General features: G+C 48.8%; 1 protein-coding gene across 1 annotated transcript; it reads right to left on the minus strand.

Annotated features, from left to right (window-relative positions):
- Positions 1–5,441: 5,441 nt before the first annotated feature.
- On the minus strand, positions 5,442–12,372 carry AREG (amphiregulin). Its single transcript, XM_021529578.2, has 6 exons — positions 12,219–12,372; positions 11,808–11,984; positions 9,058–9,241; positions 8,449–8,607; positions 6,853–6,955; positions 5,442–5,926 (listed from the first exon to the last, which is right to left on the minus strand). Exons 1-5 carry the CDS (start codon positions 12,259–12,261, stop codon positions 6,868–6,870), a joined length of 651 nt encoding a protein of 216 aa, XP_021385253.1. The 5' UTR covers positions 12,262–12,372; the 3' UTR covers positions 5,442–5,926; positions 6,853–6,867.
- Positions 12,373–22,848: the final 10,476 nt, after the last annotated feature.

Here is a 22,848-nt window from a genome sequence, read left to right on the forward strand (position 1 = left end):
TGCTGCTGTCTTTACCAGGAAATATGTTATAGGCTTCCCTAGAACATCTCATACGTCACTACTGTGCATGTATTTGAAAGGCTTTCATCATAAATGAGGGGGACCGAGACCTGTGAGAACATTTGTTGCCCTAAGCCCTGGTTTGGTTTTGCTGTGCTCTGCTCCACCCAGGAGGTGTCTGCCTTTCTTCCCCAACAGTAATTATCCCCAGGCATAAGGCAGGGAAGTGCCTTTTAACTGCAAGAGCCAGATATGGTCTGAAAGCAATGCAGACAAGTATCAATGGGAGCCACAGTAACTCTACCTACCCAAATTACGCTTGGAAGATTGACTTGAAACTCTTCACCTGCAATTAGTGTGTGGACCTCCAATAACTTCTGAACATAAACTTAGAAAGGTAAAGGCAAACAATGCAAGAAAAGGGTGGTCTTACCGGTAAAACCTGGGACAGCTACCAGGCTCAGTCTTTGTTCAGTCACCGACAATTCACATTACCATCCCAGCAGGGATGCAAGGAGAGGAGGGAGACCTGACAAGACATTGGTCTACCTGAGATTTTGCTGAGATGCTGTGATCCTGCACTGACAAGAGCTGTGGATGCTCTAATAGAGACATTTTAAATTATGTTCCTCACTTTAAACTTCTAAAAGTAATTTCTGCTTCCACTTTTTTTTTAACTGCTTACCTGCAGTGCTGAAAATATTTCCTTTCCTAAGCAAAAAGAATGTAACTAATGGCACAACATCAGCAGCACTTTTTTATCCTCTTGAAGAGCAGGTTTCCAGCACCAGTTATGAACCAATGCAGCCTCTGACTGCTGTCTGATGCCCAAATACAAATTCACTGCAGCAGTGTAAAGAAAAAACACACCCAAAGAAGGAAACTATTTTCCAAGTTCTGGAACAAAGCATCAAAAGGCAGGAACCCAAAAGCAGTTAGAAGTGATGACAGTGGTCTCTGACTTAGGGCACATGGTGCTGGAATGAGGGTAGTATGTCTAGGTTAAGACATATTGGAAATGGTGGATTAGATCAGACTCCCCGACTATTGAGCTTTGCTTTTTGTCCCAATATGCAAAGAGAACAGAATGTATTACTTCAGTCAAAAAATGCTGAGCTGAAAATTGGCTATTTTTCTGAACCCTATGCAAAAAGATACATCTTAATGATACAAAAACCCTATAAATGAAAACTTGTTCTTTCTCAAAAAATTATGCACTGACAATCCTAACTAGGAAAATACATTTTGAAATAATTTCTCTGCTTTGGACTTCAAATGTGTCCTCACGGATCTTCTTTGGCTGAAAAAGGCACAAATCCTGCTTCCTTGGCTGTGGGCCTCTAGAGAAAGCAAACAACAGCTGTTTCCCTCTGACACTCACAGGCGTAGCTGGCTCAGCTGAGCGACTCCCAAGTCATAGACAAAGCCAGACCTGCAGCAAGCGAGGATTACTGGCTCAGGAAAGGTGTAACCAGCAGAGGAATGATAGGTATGCACGTCTTTACTCACAAAATGAGAAGGAAGCTAGGTTTGCTTATTAAGAACTGTCTGACCCTTCTGTCCACTGATCTGTCCCATGTGAACAGAGTCCAACAGTGACAGCAAAAAGCAGCCCTTGCTCCTTGCACATGCTCACTCACTGCACTCAGCAGTCACCAAGGACACGCAGCCATAGCTCGCTATCCAAGAGAATGCCTCAAGAGCCAAGTGAGTGCAGCATTGTTCCTTGAAGCAGGACATACTGTTAGCACATCAAGAAACCCCCTTCCCAGGACAGGCAAGCATCTGTCCCAGTTCACAGCCTTGTTTTCAGGCATACTTGCTCAGGGAGTTTCCTGAAGTATCAGTAGTGCTAGGTAAGTACATTGCTATAAAAACACCCAAAGTCTTTTAAGGACTCAAACCTTTACACCAGTTATTGGAAATGGCATCAAACAACTCAAATGTGGGTGAAGCAAACCACTGCACAGCTACCTGGGATCGCTGACAGTACAAACACATCTATAGATGTCCATGTGCATCTGAATTTACCAAGGAAAATTTCTTAAATTCAGACTAACATCTGCAACTGCTCTGAGGGAAAAGGGGCACACTGGGAGGTGGGCAGGAGGAGGGAAGCCAAGTCCAGAAGCAGACAGGAAGCTCTCCGGTCATAGACAACTGCAAACACTCAAAAGCTCCATTGAGTGCACAATAGAAAACACCACAATGAGCTATCATTCTTTCTACAACAGTCACAGAGAACAAAACACTCAGGAACGATGAAGGAATTGTGCAAGAAGGCATGACCATCACATTATCCCTGGATACTGATCTGGATATCAAAAATACCTTGCCACATCAGCCCTGTGTGCAGAAAATTGTGCAAGCACATCAGGCTCCTCCCTCAGGTCTTACCTGAAGCAGCTACAAGTGAGAAGGACACAGATGCACTCCTCTCAAAGCAGCATTGTCAATGGAAGGTCAAGAAAAATCTGGAGGCATAACTCATTAATAAGATGTGCGACCAGAAATCCAGGCATGCTCAGTGAAACCAAAGTAACTCCATGGTGAGGGGAAAAGGTCAAAGGCCAGATGATGTACATCCTGAAGAGCAGACCTTGCTGTGGAGGATCAACAGTAAAAATTATCTTAGCCCTTGCCTTGCAGCAAATCAGATTTTCTTGTCACACAAGCACAGCATCTTGGACAGCAAGAGACTTCCAGACACACAGCTCCACCCATCTATTGTGGGTTCTTTCAAGCAACCAACCCACCGGACACTGTAGGTCTAGACAGTGCCTGTGCATCATATTTCTGTTCAGAAGCTTGGAGCAGGCTGTTATTAAGCAGGGCCATAGCAGAAAAAACACATAATTGCTTGCCAGAACTTGTAATTGATTAAAGCATAATGAAGGGAATTTTTACTTTCTTACATAGATCAGTTCTGGATTTATAATTATCTGTGCCATTCATGGACAGGGAGATTTGCCCTTAGCTCCCTCCACTTAGTTTACCAAATACAGAAAACAGTCCAAGTGCTCAACAAGCCACCACAGGGAACACTGGCAACTCCCTGCTCTGCATGAGACAGCATCATCTCTTCAGCACAGCAAAGCTCTGCTAGCAAGAGCTACAGCAGTGCTGGATGTGACTGACCGATAGCAAAGCACAAAGAAGAGCTCTGCAGTAGAACTGCCAGCTGCACAACCTCTCAGAAAACCTGGCTGTAACCTATATCCTTAGAGAGGACAAAGTCTTCTATGAAGTCTGCCCTCCGCTGTTGCCTCTCCAGTTCCCATCTCCTCGTCTTTGGAAAATACTTTCCAGCCCACTCAGTAAAAGCGTTAAAAGTACACTACAGATGGAATCTTCATTCCTCTCAGGCTTAGAAGTTGGGGAGGAAAGAGGGAGAACACTTCTGTCTCCCATGCTAGTGTTGGTTTAGTTTAATAAGTGAAAAACTTGTTACTTTCCCCAAAATGCAGACTATAGAGAGAAAAGTTTCTGGAAAAGAGTCTAATGGCTTTTAAAAGGGAGTTATAATCCATCCCCAGTCTCACTAGGCCATGGCTTCATTACCACTGAGATGAAGCTTGTTTACTCCAAAGCAAAAAAAAAAAAAAATCTTGGCAGGACTGACAGAAACAGTTTTTCTTGCCAGAGCTCTAATAGCAAACGTTTGTGGAAAAGCCACTTGGAGAAATGCTGTTTACCTTGGTAATGAAGCAAGTTCCCTGGAATGAAGTCTTGCCATCTTCCCAAGAGGTGTTGCAATACCTTACCTGTACATACCATACAGGCTGCTCTCAGAGCCTGAGAACTTCCTGGCGAGCTCAGGAGGCCAAGGCATCTCAGCAGCTCCAGGCAGGACTGAGCTCTAGTCCTACACTGGATATACAGCCTGCATCCTAATTAAAACTGATGGCTGGGGTTTTTCTTCAGCTCTGCTTCAAGTTAAGTCCCAGCCATCAACACCTCTTGAAGATGCTTATGAAAAAAGGGCCTCAAAACAATCTTCTCCATCCCCTTATTTTTAACTGTATAAAGCCAAACTCTCCTCCTTGAAACTTTTTTATTATGCAAATCTGAACTTAAACCCCAGCTCACTGCTAGAAGTGCTTAGATGAAACATTAACACAAAGTTGGACTAATAAATACCAAAGAAGAAAAGAAATTCAAAGCGGACAGTGGAGGTGAAGGCTCCCTTTCTGCTTAGGGAGTAACTGGCCTGAGGCTATGCTGCTTTTCCTCCTTTATTTAGGACCAGGTTTCAAGCTGCTGACCAAATTCTCTCCGTCTGCACAGAGATGAAAGGCTCTTGCCATTCAGTATTCCGACTCTTGACTCAAGTGCAAAGGGCTACATTTGCTCAAACCTCAGTTTGAGGTTTCACTGCCAATGAGATAGCTGACTTAGCCTCGCCCTAATTCAAGAACTAGATCCCTCTTAGCTGAATGAAATGCATTTCTTACCCAAACAGGTACTTGCATTTATACCTCTTGTTTACAAACAGCTTGCACTCTTGTAAGAGCACCAAGCCCATGCCTGGCACACAGTTGCAGATCTTCACAGCAGTACTTAGTGCTCACAAGTGTTGAAATTCTTGCTTTGAGGAGAAACCAAGCTCTAATTTCAACTGTTTACATGTACTCCTGAGAGCAAGAAAAAAACCCTTACCATTATTAGGTTATGTAAAAAGTTTAATTATAAAATAAATAAGTTTGTTATGGAAACATTAAATATTAAATATAGTAATAAATATTTACACATTTACAGATACAACTTGACAATTAATGGTGTTTCTCTGCTACCAGAAGAATTATGCTCTGTTTATACAGAAAATAGTCACTCTTCCAAGCAGAAACTGAACTCAAATAATACTCTGTACTCAAGACTGCATGGACAGTTAAGAAACCAAGGACACCTGGGTCAGAAAAGATTGAGGTAAGATGAGTTCTTCATGCCTGAAGGTAGAGTGCAGGAGACCCACTGCTTGCAAAGCATCAGTGCCTGAATTAAATTCTTCAAAGGAACAGGTTCTTAGTCAAGTTAAACTGATGGGATCTGATGTGAATCATTTTGTATTTAAGCACTGCTTAAAGCAGCAACAAGTATCTGTTTAACAGAAGTAGCTTTGTGTTTAGAAGAGATGGCTCCAGCCTTATCAGTTGGTTGGAGCATGGATCTTTTCCTTTAGATACAAAGCTTCCAATCTTGCATCCACTGTCCAGCATCCTGAGGAGACTAATATTAACTTGGGCTAGCACACACGCAAATGGACAGCTCCACTCACACCACGAGTCCCACAGAACTCGGAGGGATTACTTCCACACACACAGTAACACAGCCCAGGTGCGGCTGACAAAGATCTGTCACCAACGCCCTGCAAGTCACAACTACAGATGAAGCTCTTGGAAGCCAATATGGACAGGAAGCACAGTGACAACAGAATTAGGTTTTTCGTCCACTGAGGTCTAGGGAGAGAAGCCATCCCAACCTCTTCCCTTTCTCACTTTGGTAGAGGGAAGGAAGGGAATTTTCTCCCTTCTACCCGGTCCTGAAAGCAGTAACAGGTTCTCCCCCTCAGAGTTAGAGCTGCCAAAGGAGACTTGCTAAGAGAACAAAGTCCATCCACACAGCCGCTGAGACTGGAGCTCTAGCAGAGAGAGAAGGCTCAGTAGCAGTAGTCTCCAGCAGGTCTTGATAACAGGTACTGTCCTCCAATGAGCCAGCTCCTTCCACATCATTGTGCCAAGATGCAGTGATAACTGGTCTCCTCAGCAAGTGATTCAGCAGCAAGTGGCCTGTTGACATCTCCTTGCAGCAGCCTCTCTCTTGATGAATCAGGGCTTAGTGGCAACAGCTCCAGCCCACAGTGTCCAGGTGGATGTGTCAGGTAGCCAGAGGTACCCTGCAGCTTGGCAATGGCCACTTCAGAATTGCTCTGTAACGGGCAGACCAGGCACATTAATCACCACCCAAGACACAAGCACCCTGTGCTAGCACCATGGCAAACCACTGAGCAAGGCAGGTAGTTTAAGGATGTGCACACATCTAAGGACACTGCCAGACACTCTTCAGCTTCAAGTAAGCTTTGAGCAAAACGCCCCAATTGTCACTGGACAAAGCTAGAAAACATCTATAGCTGACATGTGGCAAAGCAAAACTTCACAGATGTGGCAGAATTTTTCAGGACTATCTTTGATGGCTTCCTCCTCAGCTTGTAGTGTAACTCCTTTCCAGTAGTGGTCCTTGAGTCTGCTGTTACATACGCCTGGCCTCAGAAAAGACCAACTTGCCTGCTCAGTAAAATCCACTAGATCACGTCCAGGAGCAATCCACATATGCCAATGAGCTCTGGGCCTCAGTCACTGTGATAGTATGAAACTTGACTGAGCGGCAATCTGTAGTGCTCACAGAACTCACAGCTTCTTTTTGGTCTGCAGCTTCTGAGCACCAGAAACTTCCTGAAACTCTCATTGCAGAAAAGGTATGAAAATGCTCAGTACTTTTCTTCTAAGAGGTGATGATGCTGTGGCACCATCTTCCATTACTGAAGTCTACCGCTGTTTCCTGCACTACATCTGCCTCTGTCCGAATATTCAAAACTTTTTCTTCACAGTTCCACTTATCTCAATACAGCTTCCCAGCCTCACCTGGTCTTTAACAACAGTCAGAAAATTAACAGAGCTGTTGAACAACTTGTACAACTCAAGGTGGTTTTGAGAAAACCAAGCCAGCTGCTCACATGTAACCTACGTGTTTCAAGACACCTGGAGCATGAAAAGCAAACACTAGCTTTGCAAAACAAGCATGCAATTCCCATACAACCCGGAAGGACTGAAAGGTGTTTGAAATCAGCATTCATACCTGTTTTCTCCCCATTTACACACCAACATGGCCATTTCTGTTTTCTTGTCGGAGTTTTTTCCTTTCTTCTTTCTCTTCATACTGAGGACACTTTTTCCTGACCCTGTGGAATTATGGCATGTTAGAGATAATTTTGAACCCTGATGCACATCCTGTTGTCACCAGCTTCCCCATCCTCTGCAGCATTTAGACTGATGTTTTGAATCCTCAAGCAACTCCTTGGCATCAGGGAGTTTCAAGCAAGACAGTTTTTAAGCATTCAGCATCAAACAGTATCCTCTGATAAAATCAAGGAACCCCTGAACTAGATGTCAACACTTGTGCCACAAAGATAGAACTTCTTGTCTTAAACTAGATTAGGGAGCAAGATGGAGAGAAGTTATTGCTGTGACTGAGCAAAGCATGAGGAGACTTTCTGGGTGACAGATTTCCTAGCAGCTTGAGCTTATAGCTGCAGAGACCACACTGCCTTCCTCCTCTCCACAGCAGAGCCCCGCAGGCTTCAAATCTGGTCCTCGTCCCTTGAATACATAATAAGGAAGCCCCTTACTGATTTCCTCCCAGTTTCTCCAGTGTTTTCTAGTGACTATTCCAAGCAGCTTCTCTGGAGAGGGTACAGATTAGCATGCTCCCACCTTGTGAGAGTTCAGAACATGAAGCAAATGCACTTCAGAAACTACCAATAATCATTGGCTCTTAGAGCACTACAGAACTGGTTATCTCTCCTAGGAATGAGGCAGTGTTCAGAGAACAAGTGTTCATCCCAGCATTCTTCAAGTTCAGAGTTAAATATGAAGCAACACTGAAATGACAAAGCGCTCCTTGTTTCCTGAATTGCAGGAAAAGGTACAGCACGTACCCAATTCAGATGATGTGCTTCATCAAGATCTAAAATTAGACTGAACCTTGGAGTTACTATAATATCCCAAGCTCTATGGTGCTGGAGCTGCAGTGACAGAACTGCAGGACTGTTTGTATTCAGTTTGTTATATGATTTGAAACACATACCCAGGAAAGCTCTTTGAATTTATTCTCACCAGGACCCCAGATTCTGACAACCCACCAACATTGACCTGCAGCAGCTGGTTCAGCTGAAATAGTGTTCCCTTCCTATTAACAGCAAGCAGAATTTGGGACCACCAGCATTTGCCTCCCCTCCAAGTGTAAGCATTTAAGCCCAGCAACATCCATTAACAAATGGGCTTAATAAATTACCAAATTTCCTACTCTCCACCTGTGCATGCAGCTGCTGGCTAATAGCCATGCATGAGGCTATCACACTGCTGCTTGCAGGTTTCTCCATCAGGATTAGGGAAGGCAGTGCTGCGTCAGCATTAATGCTCCTTCTGGGCTTCCTGCTGTTGTTCTGCAGCACTCTAACTACCCTGGCAAGAGCAGAAAGGCTCTTGGTTTACAATATAAGTGTCACGGACCTTGCTTCTACCCTTCAGACATATCCAAGCTGGGATAAGAATTCATCCCTTCCAGTTGCTTTTCACAAAGGTAATTCAGATGAGCCATGTACATTCTGGGGTTATTGGGCACAGGTCCCACTCACACTTAAGGAAGACAGACACCAAAGAGGATAATACTTACTGCACTATCACAATGATAAGTACAGTAATGAAGCTGACGCTTGAGAGCAGCACAGCTACCACTACCAACACAGTCTTTGAGTAGTCTGCCACATCATTCTTCTTTTGAGTCTTCATGAACTGTTCACCACAGCGCTCACCAAAAAAATCCTGATGACACCTGCAAGTAAATATTAACACAAGTTCTTATCAGCTCTTGTGCTGTCTGGAGCCAAGGACACCCACACATACTCAGACCTGACTTAGACATGATCCGAGTTTCCCATGAATCTTAAGGTGTTCACTTCAGAGCAGGTTCGTGAAATGCAGTCACTGCTCTAGCACAAGGTTTGTCAGCATTTCAACAAGTCAAGATTAGTTTGGGTGTGATGTTCCAGAAAGACACGCCTTTTCATTCTTTTGGTTTGAGTTTATGACCAACTGATGAGTTCAGTGGCTTGTTATGCATCTCAGATTCCATCATCACTTAATTTACACGGCAGAAAGATTCTCAGTCAAAATACGGCAGGAGACGGACCTATACCAAGTTGACACTGATTTTTCCTGTGAGCCCTCATATGCCTCTGTCTCATGGCAATGACACCTAACTCACAAGCTACAAGTAACTTACTTGCAGGTCACCATCTGGAGATGTTCTCGGTATATGCATTCTCCATGGATGCAAAAGTTTTTGTATTCCATTTCACAGGGTGTCCCTTTCTTCTTGTTTTTCCCTCTGTTTTTCTTTCTTCTTGATTTGCCAGCATTCTTCTCTCCCCCCCTCTTTGCTGGCTTGGGTTTAACCACAGGTTCAACTGAAAAGAGGACACGATGACTTGGTATAGAAGTGCTAGAAAGCACAATTCTGAGAAAATTGAATTGAAGAATTCGGTGAGAGCAAGGAGAACCATCACCACAGGAGAATCTGTGACCAGGAAGCACAGGATGCAAGTGAGAATGCTGCTGGGCATCTCACACCCAGCACAAAGGCAGCAAGCTCAGCAACTCAGTGAAGCACAACTCTGCTACCCTTAAGTCCTGTGCCATGCAGACCAGAGGCAGTAGGAGCAGATGAACCAAGAGCCACCAAAGATGAAAAGCAGCAGAGATGCAGGACTGTAGCATTTCATAGCCTAAGACACTTGAGAGCACTTGAGAGCAGTTTCAAGCAAAGGCCTGTAAAGAACAGGGAGTTCGTGCTAAGCCAAGCCATCCTCTAGTTTTATATGGACTCAGGTGCCTGGCTAATGTCTCTAAACTCTCCATTTGCATCAGTGATGAAAGGCACTGTAACTCGCTAGATAGTCCTGGGCACTTGCCGAGGCAAAGCAGCTTGCTATCCCGGTTGGCATACTCGCTCCTCCTAAACAACCTGCTGTGCTGTCTTCAGAAGGAGAGAGTTCCTTTCCAGTTCTTCTACTTTGTGAGAGATGCTGAGTGCAGAGAAGGAGTGAAGGCAAGAGTCTGCCACAGTCAGACCATTTATTCTGCCGCTTACTGCTGCCCCTCATTATCTCAATTAGGACTAACCTCTAGAAGAGTGTGGTTTAAAATCCTGGTGACTTAGTAGCCCTTGGATCTAAGGAAGGGCAATCACATTCCTTTCGCTGAGGAGAACAAACCAACCGCTGACTGAGGGTCAGAAGCTCCAGAGCTGTCCCATGCAGCAATCCAAGTTCAATAGCACTACTTTGGGCTAATGGCATAGCAAGCTTTTGCAAGAACCCTCCCCCTGCACTGCTAGCCCTAAACCGGCCCCGACAGTGCAGCAGGGCTGCTCAGGAGCAACAGTTACCCGGGGGATTTAAATAGGGCCTAGGAAACAGCAGAGCTATTTACAACAAGCTTCAGTTTTGCTCTTGTGCTCTGAAGACCTAATGAAAATCATTTTTGGGTGATTAATATTTTAGCCACAGCTCTATGCATACAGGCAGTCACCACAATAGGGCATAACTGGATCTAACTACTTCCTAACCCTGTATTTCTGGTGCTGAGAGCCCATTCAAAGAAACAAGGTGTAGGTCACTGTTGTCTAGACAGCTGATCATTTTCACTTCTAGAGCAACAAGCCTGGCTTGAAGTTACTTAAAAGCAAAAATGCCTTCAGCAACCAGAAGTCTGATTAAAACCGTATGAGCTATATTAATATGCAAACAAGGTACACCGTTCCTGCAGCAAGGTTTCCTGTGCCTGGAAGTGTGAGCCGACTCCTGACAGACAAAGGCCCCTGTTCCATCCCGTCTGACTTGATCTTTAGGTTCGCGCTTTCATAATTGAGGCTGCTTCCCTGCCTCCCTCTCCCAGGCTCAGCTTGTCAGCTCCATCTCTGTGTCCCTGTCTGCAGGCTGCACGGCCAGGAAAGCCATCCACAGCTGAATCATAACAGCTTCAAGGTTTATCCACAGATAAACCTCACGCCAAGCAGAGGAGCTGGTCTACAAACCAACCACCTTAGGTAACAAGTCTGGTTTCTGTGCAGTTAACACAACACTTCAGTCACCAAGCCAGTAGTTTGACAGGCTAAGCTGCTAGATAACACCAACAGGTGCGGCTCCCCAGAGACCTTCACAGGGAACTTCAGCAGAAGTCCACCAATTCCCTTAAGTGACCACAGTGAGCGTGTTCTCAATTTAAGAGGTCTTTTAGTCACATTCAAGTCTCGGGGTGCTTCTGCAGGAAAATCAGTAGTCAGATTCACCCTGGAGGCAACGGGACCAGCCTACTCACACCTTTGGAGGTTCAAATCACTTGTAGATACCTGGCTTGTACTGCATCTACACTCAGCCCAGAACCAATAAAATACTCCCATTCCCACAGTAAGGCGGACTGCTGAGATCTCCTCACTGCTCAGCAAGTGGGAAAATTACAATAAATACACACAACAGCTATAGACAGTGAAGCGTTGGCCTAAAGATGCTTAACAAACTTTCCTGTGGCCGCTTAAGGGATTTAAGTATCTGCTTTCCCAAGAAAATTTCAGTTGACTCTAACCCAAATAAGCCACCATCAAAAATTACCCAGAAAAATTCTTGCAGCAAGACAGACAGCTTGATGTAAAACAAACCTTTAGGGCCGAAGAGCACCTATAAACTCCACTGGTGCTTCTACACTAAGCAGGTGGTCGCTACAGTCCTCCTGTGAGGTTTATCAGAAATACAGCTCCACACAGCAACCTACCGGCTGGCCGATCGCTTCCACACACCCTGGGCACATGCACGCTAGGTTTCCACCCCTGACAGCTATTTCCAAAGCAGCAGCTCCAAGCACAAGCACGTTTTTTGCTCCAAAGTCGACGAGCTAAGCATTGCAGCGTTTACAAGAAAAGGCGTTAAGCTGGGACTCGCAAGTCGCGAGATCCCCGTCCCAGCGCCGCCGACTCACCTCGGATCAAGTCGTCCACGATGTACTGGTGCACGGGCGGCGCCTCCTCGTACTCCTCCTCATCCTCCTCGTAGTCGGGACCCGGCACGGGCTCGCCCTCGCGGCTCCCGGGCTCCCGCTCCTCGTGCCGCTGCGGCTCCGTGGCGTTGGGCGAGGACCCGGCGGCCGCAGGGCTCGCTTTGAGGGAAGGGAAAAGGGCGGCGTGAGCGGCGGCGGGGGCGGGCAGAGGGGTCGCCGCCGAGCGCGGCACCGCGGGGCCCCTCACCGCCCGCGGGGCCCTCACGCGCCTCAGCGCCTTCCCGCCCGCGGCCGCCGCGCGCGGGCTGCCCTCAGGCGTGAGCCCCCCTCCCCGCCCTCAGCAGCGAGCGCGGTCCCCCCGAATCCCGGTCTCGTCTCCCCCGAATCCCGCACCTGCCAGCACGGCCAGCGCCGCCATCAGCACCACGGCCCTCATCGTCCGTCCCGGGGCGGGTGGCGACTGAGACACTGAGGGAAGGAAGGGGAAAGGAGTCGCCGTAGCACAACAGGTGCCAGCGGCGCACAGCGCTCCATGAGGAGCCGCCTGCCGCCGCCGCCCACTTTATGGGCGGCTGGAGCTGGGGGCGCGGACGTGGAGCGGCGTCAGAGGGGCGGGGCGGAGCGGGGCGGGATCCTAGAATCCCAGAATCACAGACTGATAGAAACACAGACTCTCACAATGATTTTTTTTTTTTTTTTTTTTGCAAAGGACATTGAATACCACCTCATTCCACCCCCTGCCACGGCCAAGGGCACCTTCTACTAGAACAGGTCGCTCCAAACCCCGTCCCACCAGCTTGGCCTTGAGCACCTCTAGGGATCGGGCACCCACAGCTTCCCTGGGCAGCGTGGATCCCGCGGGGAGCACGGAGTCGGGACCGCGCCGAGTTATTGCGGGCACACCCGTCTGTCGGCTGGCTCCGTGCTCCTTGCTCTCCCCGCATCTCCCCGAGAAGTGTTTTCCAGCGATAAACCCGGGAATGACCCCCCCTCGCCTCGCTGGTTGCGTCTCCCGGAGCGGCTCATGAGTAAGGGCTGAGTAAGCGGCAGCACCCACCCAGCGGGCAGGGTCAGATGTGCTCCTCGGGGGCACTGCCGCGCACAGCTGCCCATAGCACACCTGCCCCGAGGTGCACTCCCCGGAGCTGCTGTGTGAAGAACCTCTTCCATGAGGCTGGTCCCAGGGAACAGGGAGCTGCCCCAAAGGCTGGCGAGACCAAACGGGTGCAGCTTACAGATGAGCAGGGAACCTATGCAGGGGGCTGTGTGCTCAGGCACAGCTCTTGGCACCTTCCCTGTGAAGAAGCGGGAAGCACACCTGCTGAAAGATTCCCAAACTACCAAGGTTGGAAGGGACCTGTAACACCACCAAGTCCAACCATCAACCCAGCACTGCCACTGTAACCCCCAAACCACTGAACCACATTGCCCGGTGCCAGATCCAGATGCTTCTTGAACACCTCCAGGGATGGCGAGTCCATCACCTCCTTGGGTGAACAATTCCAGTGCCTGAGCACCCAAACGGTGAAAACATTCTTCTAGTATCTAATCCGGTCTCTCTTAAGGCCACTTCTTTTAGTACTCTCACTGCAGGCACAGCAGAAGAGACCGGGTGCTCCACATCGCTACTACCTCCTTTCAGGTAGTTGTAGAAGGAACTGCTGCTTTGAGGGGAGAAGAACTGGGGCAGCAGGTTGTAATGTGCTGGTCTAGCATAGGAACCCAGAGAAGCCCAGGGAGTCAAGGATGAAGGCACTGGTACCCCCTGCTTCGGCCCCATGGCACAGCAGGCTGGGAGGGCAGCAGGCAGCACTTCTGCCTTGGGAAAGCAGGATCTGGACCTTTTAACTGAGAGAGGACATAATGTTACTCACAGCTCAGGAAGCTGATGTAGCCTTTGCTCGAGGTGGCAGAGATCCAAGTGGTTCAGTCATTGAACCTTCTCCCTTCTTCCACGGGCACACACACGATATGTGGTTCCTGGTGCCTTTGCCATGTCACGCCAATTCTGAGAGGCAATGCTGAAGAGGTCTGGAAAAGAAGATGCTGAATCAGTCACTCAGTTGTTAAGATGACCCAGACAGCTCCAGCAAACCTTTGACTGCCCTTTTGCACAATGGAAACTGTCTGAAACCGCTGGCATGAGCTGACAGCTTTACTTCTGGGGTTTTTGTCGTGTTTCCCCTTTGTTGCCTGTCCTCAGAGGTACAGCAGAGAAAAGGCAAATCCTGCTCATCACTGCAACCCCATGTCAGAGAGCTCTGCAGGCAGTCAACAAGCAGCTCCTGGGCTATTTGGGAGATAGTCAGGGGATTCACAGGGTTCCTCCTTTCCCCCTTGGACTGGAATTTCCCTTCCTGCAAGACCTCTGTAAGCCTCAGTGCCTGGAGTTCACAGAAATCATTTGCATGTGAGGGGAGTTTCTCCAGAGGTAGAGACTTTGGGGTTTGGGGTCTCTTCTACTGAAACATGAGGTTGGTGATTTAAGAACGGCTAAAGCAAGGTTTGTCAGCCAGGAATCCTCCCTCTCTTCCTCCCTCTTCCTGCTGTGCTCAAGCCTGGCTTCCTCAGCCAGGCACCACAGCTTCCCCCAAAAATTTTCTTTTCTTCAGCTATTAAAACAAAATATTTCTCCCATTTTTTTTATATCAGAGATTCACAGGAAACATTTTCATTTTTTTAAGCCTAGTCTGAGAAATATACTGAGCACTGAACATTCCAGTCCCGTTTGCTGCGCTTAGCAAACTGCTGAGCAATTGGAAGAGGCTTAGCGGGGGAAAGGTTGCATGTCCCAAGTGCAATTGCCCGTGTTACCTGCACTGTTTGGAGACCAAACACAGCATATCCAGCAGCTGACTCACCGTGTGCCCTCTCCTCTCCAGTCTCCAGCTGATAGCTTCATCTCACTGACTGCCAGCAGTGAGGAGTTTGGCTTGCCATGCTTTGAAGTTGTCATTTCATCAACTTCCTCTTGCTAGTCCTCTCTGTGAGCTTGAAGAAGAAAGGGCGGCCTGGTGTCAACCAGCACAACTCCCCAAAGTCCAGAAAGTTCAGCCAGATGGTGATGGGTACCCAGTTATGCATGGAGAGGTTCCAGTAGGACATCAGGGGAGCTCTTCCCAAATGGCAGCCTCCTGGCCAAGCCCTGCTTGGCTGTTTCTTGGAGAGAACACCCTGCAGATACCACACATTTCAGGACATTCTGAGTGGGATCTGCCACAAGCCCCAGTTCTTCTGTGTGCTGTGAGGGAAAAGGCACTAACCTTAGCCGTTGCCCTCTTCCAGGACTGGAAGGACATTTGGATTCTGTTCCCAGGATGAACTTCCAGAGGGTAACCCCAGACATGGTGCAAGGGGGAGAAGCCTTGAGGGGGGCTGCCAGGCTCAGCCCCCTGGGCTGCCCCACTGCAGCGGGGCCTTGCGGTTGCTGGGGCTGCAAGGGCAGGGCTCACCTTTGGGAAGGTGCTGGCTCCCTGTGGATGCAGAGTGCCACCTACTGAGCCACCGCTCGCTCCCGGCAGCACCCGGGGTTTTCTGGCAGGACACCCAGGCTGGAGCTGCTGCTCAGAGAGTCCTTGTTTCGGCTCTTCCATGAGGTTGGTCCCTGGGAACAGGGAGCTGCCCCAAAGGCTGGTGAGATCAAACGGGTGCAGCTTACAGATGAGCAGGGAACCTGTGCAGGGGGCTGTGTGCTCAGGCACAGCTCTTGGCACCTGCCCTGAGCCAGACCTTGTTCTCCATAGGCTGGCAGTGAAGTGAGACGAGATGGGCTCAGGAGCCTGGCTAGTCTTCCCTGGGCCTTGACCATCATTTTGAAAACCTTCAGCACAGACTGGGCTCAGGCAGCACCTGGCAGCACCCAGTGCAGGTGACATACTTGATATCTTCTTGCCCCTCAGGTCCATGTTTGTGGAACGGGGGTGGCCAGCTCACAGCCATCACTTCCCAGCTGTGCTGTGATCATCCGGGGCATAGGCATGGATTTGTGGAGGAGCTGTGCCACCCATGCTGACAGCTGCCAGGCCTTGGTGGAGCGCACTAGGACATCATTGCTTCCAGCAGAGTCTGAGTGCCTACTGGGATCTTATTCACTCTCTTTACTTTTGATAAAACCCCCGAGAAATGCGTGAAGGGAAAGGAAGTACCGGAAATACCATCCCATTCATGTTCTTCACTGACATCAAATGTTTATTTTGCAAGGGCAGGCACAGCTGACCTGGTGTTTGAACATGAGTTATCCTTTCTCATCCATCCAGCTGAGAACAGGTGGAAAAGGGTAATGACTCAAACCGGAGTGGTGTCTGTCTGGGCAGCTCACCAGACTTTCACTTCACTTGTGAGCTGCAGACACCCCTATCTGCTGCTATCAGCAGCTCCCTCACAGGCAGGGAGGGAGCTTTGAAGTGAGGCATGTGTGACTCCTATTCCTGCTGATGTAAATCAAGATTGCTGTAATAAAGAGCATGCAAGTACACAGCCAGGGTGTAGGGGAGGAAGGAAGGGAAAGGCCTGGATATTGCTTTTCTGGATATTGGTAGAGTTTGTTGGCCTGCAGGTGTTAAGGTGGCTGTGCTTCCCTGCCGAGAAAGCCCTCAGCAAAGAACCATTTTGCTAAGACGGTGACTTCTCCCTGTGCTCCGCTCCTTTCCCAGAGACTTAAATGAAGCAGGGGTTGCCTGAGTAAAACATGTCCAGAAAGGGAAGAATTTATGCACTGTTCTCCCAGGAAAGTCTGCCCACTGCTCTGTATTTTCCAACATTCCACATCCGAGCATGTCTTTTGGAGCATGTCTAAGGAGAAAAAACAAAAGGAACAGAATCTGCTGGCCCTGTGATGACAAGATTTCGTAAAATTTTCTGTCACTTATAGCAATACAAATGGAAAAAGTCCCTCCTGAAAATCTAAGGGGTACCTTCTCAGACAACATCAACTCCTGGGACTCAGAGCACCCCTGCTTAATCTGATGAAACACACAGCAGTGCTAAGGAATGCGATGCTACCAAATGACAGCAGTGGGACTTTACACTTGCTTTCCACAGGCTTTCCTGAATGGCAGGCAGTGGGGAACTCAGCCTGATCATTTGCAAAGCACCCTGTGCCATGTGGCTCCAGTTGCTGCGTCTCGCTGGCACTAGGCAGAGTTCAGCAGGACATGCCCAGCTTGGTTTTGCTTCAGGGATGGGGTAAACGTGCTGCAAGCCTGCCCAGGACAGCCACCCTGCTGCCTGCTAGGAAGACTTCTGGGAAGTTGCCTGTCCTGGGCTTCAGAGGCTCCATTTTTCACACAGCATGCACTGAGCAGCTCTCCTTTGACCAAACACATCCTCCAGCACTCACCCACTCATTTTTGTGCAATGGCTCAACCTGCAAATGCTCGGGGGCGCATCCTGACCCCAGCAGTAATTTTAAGGGCCTGAAGCCAGGACGTGGGTGAAGCAATACTGGATTTACACTAGAATGAGGAGCTGCCCCTCAGCTAACAATCTTCTTCTCTAAAATACCACATCCTGCCATGCTGAACTGAAAATTGCTGACCTTTCTTCCATTTCCCTGAGGCAATTAGCAAGAAGTTCTCTCAGGACGCTCTGAAGAGGGCAAGCTCATGGCTATCCCCATGTGCAGCCCAAGCCAGGCTCCCCAGTGGTACCCCAGTGGAAAGCCACCCTGCTGACACCACTGGACAGAAGGGAGAAGATGCTTTAGATAGGAATCTCAAATGACACAAAGGCTCAGCTGCTGTAGCCAGTGCCTGACACTCATTTACCTGGCAACATTTACTTTCAGAATGATAGTGCTTCACCTGCAGTGCACATTATTTTACATATTCAGCTTACCACACCATTGTTAGATCAGCAAAATCATACAGTCATCTCTCTAGCATCTCCATCTTGCAGCCCACAACAGTGCCTGGCAGAGGAGAGCACCCAGCTCATCACTTCCCAGAGATGTATGGAGCCACTGGATCATTCTGCAAGGGCTCAAGAGGTCCTCATTCTAAAGAGAAGAGGGAAAAAAGAATGAATCACAGGAGAAGCCTACAGCAATTAGCAACTCCTTTCCTCTCACCTTTGCCATAGCTAAGTTTTTTCCCTAGCACAAAGCCCAGGCAAGGCTTCCTACGCACAACAATGATTACGTAGATCTCTCTGGATTTTGATTTTTTTCACAGGCCATGAGCAAGCAAAGAAGCTCAGGAGAACACTCCATTTCACAGGCATGCTAGTTATGCTCCCTTGGAAATCCCATTGTTTGCTGGTGGTGCCTACCTTTGACTACCAGTGCTGTGCCCTCGTGACTCTGGCTGCCTTGAACCGTGCCGGGGTGCCAGCAAAGGGGCATGAAATTTGGCAAACTAGAAAGGTGCTGCTGGAATCAGTCAGTCCTGGCAGCTGGAGCGTTCATGTCAGCGTGCTGAAGCTGGGGTCAGTGAGGGCTTTGGAAGCTGCTTCCCTCCCTCAGAGGAACCTGAGCAGGTAGAGTGCCTGGTGTCCCCCCTTCCCCACGTCACCCGGTGCCCCCCTCGCCTGTGTGTCCCGTGTGTCCCGGCAACGTGGGGCCAGCGTGTTCCCAGGACAGGGCTGCTGAGACACCTCGTGAGTAAGGGCTATTTGCATAAAGATTGCACACTCATGCTGCCAAGGAGCTTTCCTAGGCACAGGCTCATTTCCTCCTATAGGTGGGTTTGCCTTCACGTAGGAAAAACCCTGTTCTTGAAGGCCTTGGACAGGACCCAGTTTACACTGGCACGCCACGATGCCAGCCTGGCATGTTTGGGTCCGCCCAAGCCCAACTGCGGGGAGGCACATTCTGCCTCTCTGGAGCAAAGCCCAGTCTCTGCTCTGAGGTGCACTCACATATCCCACTATCAGAGCTGTCTCACCACTCCTAAAATGCCCCTCAACATCACCACTGTACCATGTCTTCTCTTTGTAGGCTTCACCCAGGATGTTTCATCAGGAGCAGAGAGGTCTGCTTCAACAGGGAGGGAGAAACCTGGAGGTGGCAAGTGCAGGGCTGAGAGCTCAAGTTGCCTGGGACTAACATGTTTCTGTGTAAAAAGAGGAAGAAAATTCAATGATGTTTGACTACACTTAAATTATTTTAGTATTTAAAGACATTTTATCCTAACATGCATGATGCAGGCCACTAAGCATTGCAGTTAGACAGCCATTTTCCCCTCCCATTAGCAGAGTGGTGGCAAATTAAATGAAAAACACTTAAAAGGAGCTGAACTGAAAAAAATGCATAAGACTGTATGAAAATTCAGAAGTGGTCCTACAGTGACAATATTAGAATCACATTTCAAGTATCCAGACCCCTGCGAATGCCAAATTCTTCATTTCACAGGTGCTAGGCTCTACACATGAAGCCACAGAGAAAGTAAACACTTTGTTTTGGAAGAAACCGAGAGGAGGAGAGCTGAGACTGCAAGGCCTGCAAAAAGCAGCCTTGTGCCCAACCCTTAAAATGCCTCCATGAAAGGGATTTTCGTGCTGGCTCTGTCCTAGCCCCACTGCTGAGCACAGGGTCCTTTTCCTCCCAGCGTGCCTGTGCCCATAGCCCTGGGCTCTCCTGCTCTCGTCCCTGCAGCCCTTCCCCAGAGCCCAGTCCTGGCTCTTGGAGGTTTTTCAGCCCGGTGGAACGTGTCTGTCGGCTCTGGCTGTCGGGTGGCACGTACCCACCTCACTGGTGCTGTGCTCTGTGGCACTGCCAGACTGGCTGGCCCCCACCCGGCTATCCCAGACCTCTGGAGCGGCAAGCGGGGCACAAAGGCAGCCTCTCCCCAGCCCCTGACCTCTGCTGCTGGAAATGGTGACTCCACGCTGTACCACGGACAGAAACCTGCACAGGACACAGACAGCATCAGAGATGGGAGGCCACAAGACAGCCCTCTGGACACGGGTCTGAAGCCCATGCCAGCAGAGACACAAAGTGCATTTCCTGGTCACCCACGGCTGCCACATTACCGCCGTGGCAACCAGAGATCCCGGGTGTCCATCGGGGGGCTCAGCGCCTCAGGGCTGAGCTCACTGCCAAAACCCCGCGAGGGCACGGTGACTCTTGCATTCTCAGACCGTGAGCCTGAGCAGCTCGTTTGGAAGGTGATGAATTTACAGGAAGGGCGGCTTTGGGGTGAATAAAATCCATCACAGAGCTTGGCACGGCTTCCAGCCTCTGCCAAAGGCAGGCTGAGCTCAGGATTCCCACAGAGGTGAGGGATGAGGCTGACAAACGCTCCCTGTGGCTGCACAGCTCTGAGACAGCTGATGCTCACCTTGGGTTTGCAAAGACAGGAAAACTTTGCCATAAATATCAGAAACTGAGTCTTCCATTAGTGATTGATCACTCCAAGAACAGGTGAGAACCTTCCAGAGAAACTGCATTTAAGATCAGCACTGACCAAGGCCATGCATCTGCCCCTTTGGGAAGTCTGGTTTTCCAGCTTCTATTTCTAATCAAAAACAGGGCATTATGTCAAAAGCATGATTATTTTATCCATGCTGGGGATGGTGGTGCTCCAAATTTTGCATGAAGAAAATGCTGAGAGCCATAATTTCCACCTTTCTTTTGGATGCACACAAAAGTATCAACATTCCTAAGCTCAGAACGTTCTCTGCCTTTTTTAGAATGAGCATAAAACACTGCTTTTGTCCAGGAAATTTCCCAGCTAACTCCCCATGGCCTGCCTGCCATAAAGGCAGGGAGGCTGTGCTCCCACTCTGACGGCCCCACGGTGACAGCACGGGATGACACTCCCGCCAAGACCTGGGGATCCGGGAGTGTAATCTTCCAGGTAGCCACTAGATGGGAACGAAAACAGCGCTAGGAATGGCACGGGACGCCGAACCTGTCAGGAATACCAGCTGATGGACGGATTTTTTTTTTTTTTTTTTTTTTTTTCTCGTCTGTTTGATACGAATTCACTGAAACAAAACAACCTGGGTGAGTTGGAAAAAATCCAACAAACTTTCACCAGTGATGAAGCAGCTGAAATGAAATACCCCAGCTCAGTTATCACAGCAGAAAGGAAATCTAAATAAATAGGTGAAGGTGCTTGGAGAAGAAACAACCCTGAGTCTGATTACAAGTCTGATTTCTGATATTTGCCCTTCTCTCTTTAAATGCTCCTCTTCTCCTGGTGAGCATTCACCGGGGCTGGGTGAGCTGACCATGAGTGAAGTCCATGTGTTTGGGAGGTTGCAGGTGTTCTGATTTTGTGAGGTACTGAGTCCTGTTTCCTCCAGACTTTGCTTCTGTATCCTTTTTGCTGTCAAAACCCTTACCATCCTTTCTTGCTCTCACTGAAACTCTACTCTCTGATTTTCTGTCCGCTTATTACAATTTCTCAGTCAGGTTTCCATCGTCCTCCTCTCAGCAGTGACCTGAAGGCTTATTCCCCTGTTGTTGTGTGTATCCAGATGGATATCCACTCCCAACAGCCAGCTTTCTCTCCTAAAATTAACCTCCATTTCCCTGTACTGCACAAATGACAGCAGCTCTGGGAGAGGCAGCTGAACTGACCTCTCTTAATCTTCATGCAGCTTTTCCAACTTCCTCAGTTTCCCATTGTAATGAAGGGCATCAATAACCAGCCCAACAAACCAGACCAGAAAAGCCACTGTCACGGGACCATTGGGAACAAATGTCCATGGCCAAACGGTGGTTCCAAATTGTGCCTGTTCACTACTGTATGTCATCTCCTAAATTCCAACTGGATTTTCCTATCAAGAGGCTGAATCCCTCTGGTGACTGGGTCAGAAGCATAAGGTAGGGCACAGAGATTTCTCAATATTTTTTGATCAGTTTTCTTAATCTCCAAGTTTGCTGGGAAATCTTTTAATCATGTAGGATGGGATTATATCATGGGAGTGTTGGGGTAATTTAGGTTTGGCACCGGCTTTATTAAAATAATGATGTCTATTTGTGCAAGACTAAAGTTCTACATTTACTGATGAAACACCTTCCATCTACCCTTTCTTACGTCCATCCTTTCTTCCCTTCTTCCATCTGTTCATTGGTCTATCCACCCATCCTTTCTTCAGCATAGACACAAAGGATGACTGCTACTGACCCAGGTCAGATATGCGATGAGTACATGACCTGTGAGTCTTTCCAGCCCACTTAAGCTCCTCTCTCCTCCCTGGGCTCCATCCCTGCCCTTCTCACGAGCAGCCCCGGGATGAGGTGCCAGATGCGCTGTGCAATCCGAGGCTTGCCTCAGCAGGGACAGTTGTCCAAACGTCCTCCGCCTCTGTGATGTAACCGGGACAGTCACCGAGGCTTCCTGAGCTCCACGGCTGACGCACTCCGAGGAAAGCCGCTGCGGGGAACTTGTGACTCCCAAAGTGCTGCGATTGCCCAAGCCGGCGAGGCACGCGAAGGCAGCGGCCTTTGCAGGCAGCAGGCTCGGCTCTGGAGCTGGCTGCAGCTGCACCGTGTACTGCAGGGAGCTGCTTTTAAACACCCGGGCAGCCAGGGACACCGTGCAAATGGCAGTTCCAGCTTTGGTGCTTGGGCACGGCGCAGGCGCTGAAAGGGTTTGTTCCTCAAGAAGTGATGAGGTGGTGGCTGGCTTATGTTACTGTGAGGACTCACACTCTAATCTCTTTGCAGTTCTGTGGCTGGCGGCTGCTTTTGGAAAGGTCTTTCTTCTAATGTCCTCTTAAAACTAGTCAGCCATGTGGTGACCAGGGGAAACACCACCGGTGATGTCTGCACAAAGCCAGAGCATTTTGGAGGGTTTACAGCGAGCCTTCACATGAGCACAATCCTTCCACGGGACACCAGGAAGGAGTTGTTGCTGTTGCTTTCTAGGTCAGACAGCCCCAGGCCTGAAAACAAGCATCAGCTGGCCTTTGCCTGTATCCCAGGAGGCTGGAATGAGTTTCTGATAAAATACACAGACCTGAGGGCAAGAATCCCAGGGCAGGGTTACCAAGAGGGCAAATCTGGGATGAGACAGGGTTGAAAAGGATGGGAGATGTCAGTCAGAGCACCCCTGCAGCTATGGGAGCTGTGGCT

Source organism: Lonchura striata, chromosome 4 (genome assembly GCF_046129695.1).
Source record: "Lonchura striata isolate bLonStr1 chromosome 4, bLonStr1.mat, whole genome shotgun sequence".
Lineage (NCBI taxonomy): Eukaryota > Metazoa > Chordata > Aves > Passeriformes > Estrildidae > Lonchura > Lonchura striata.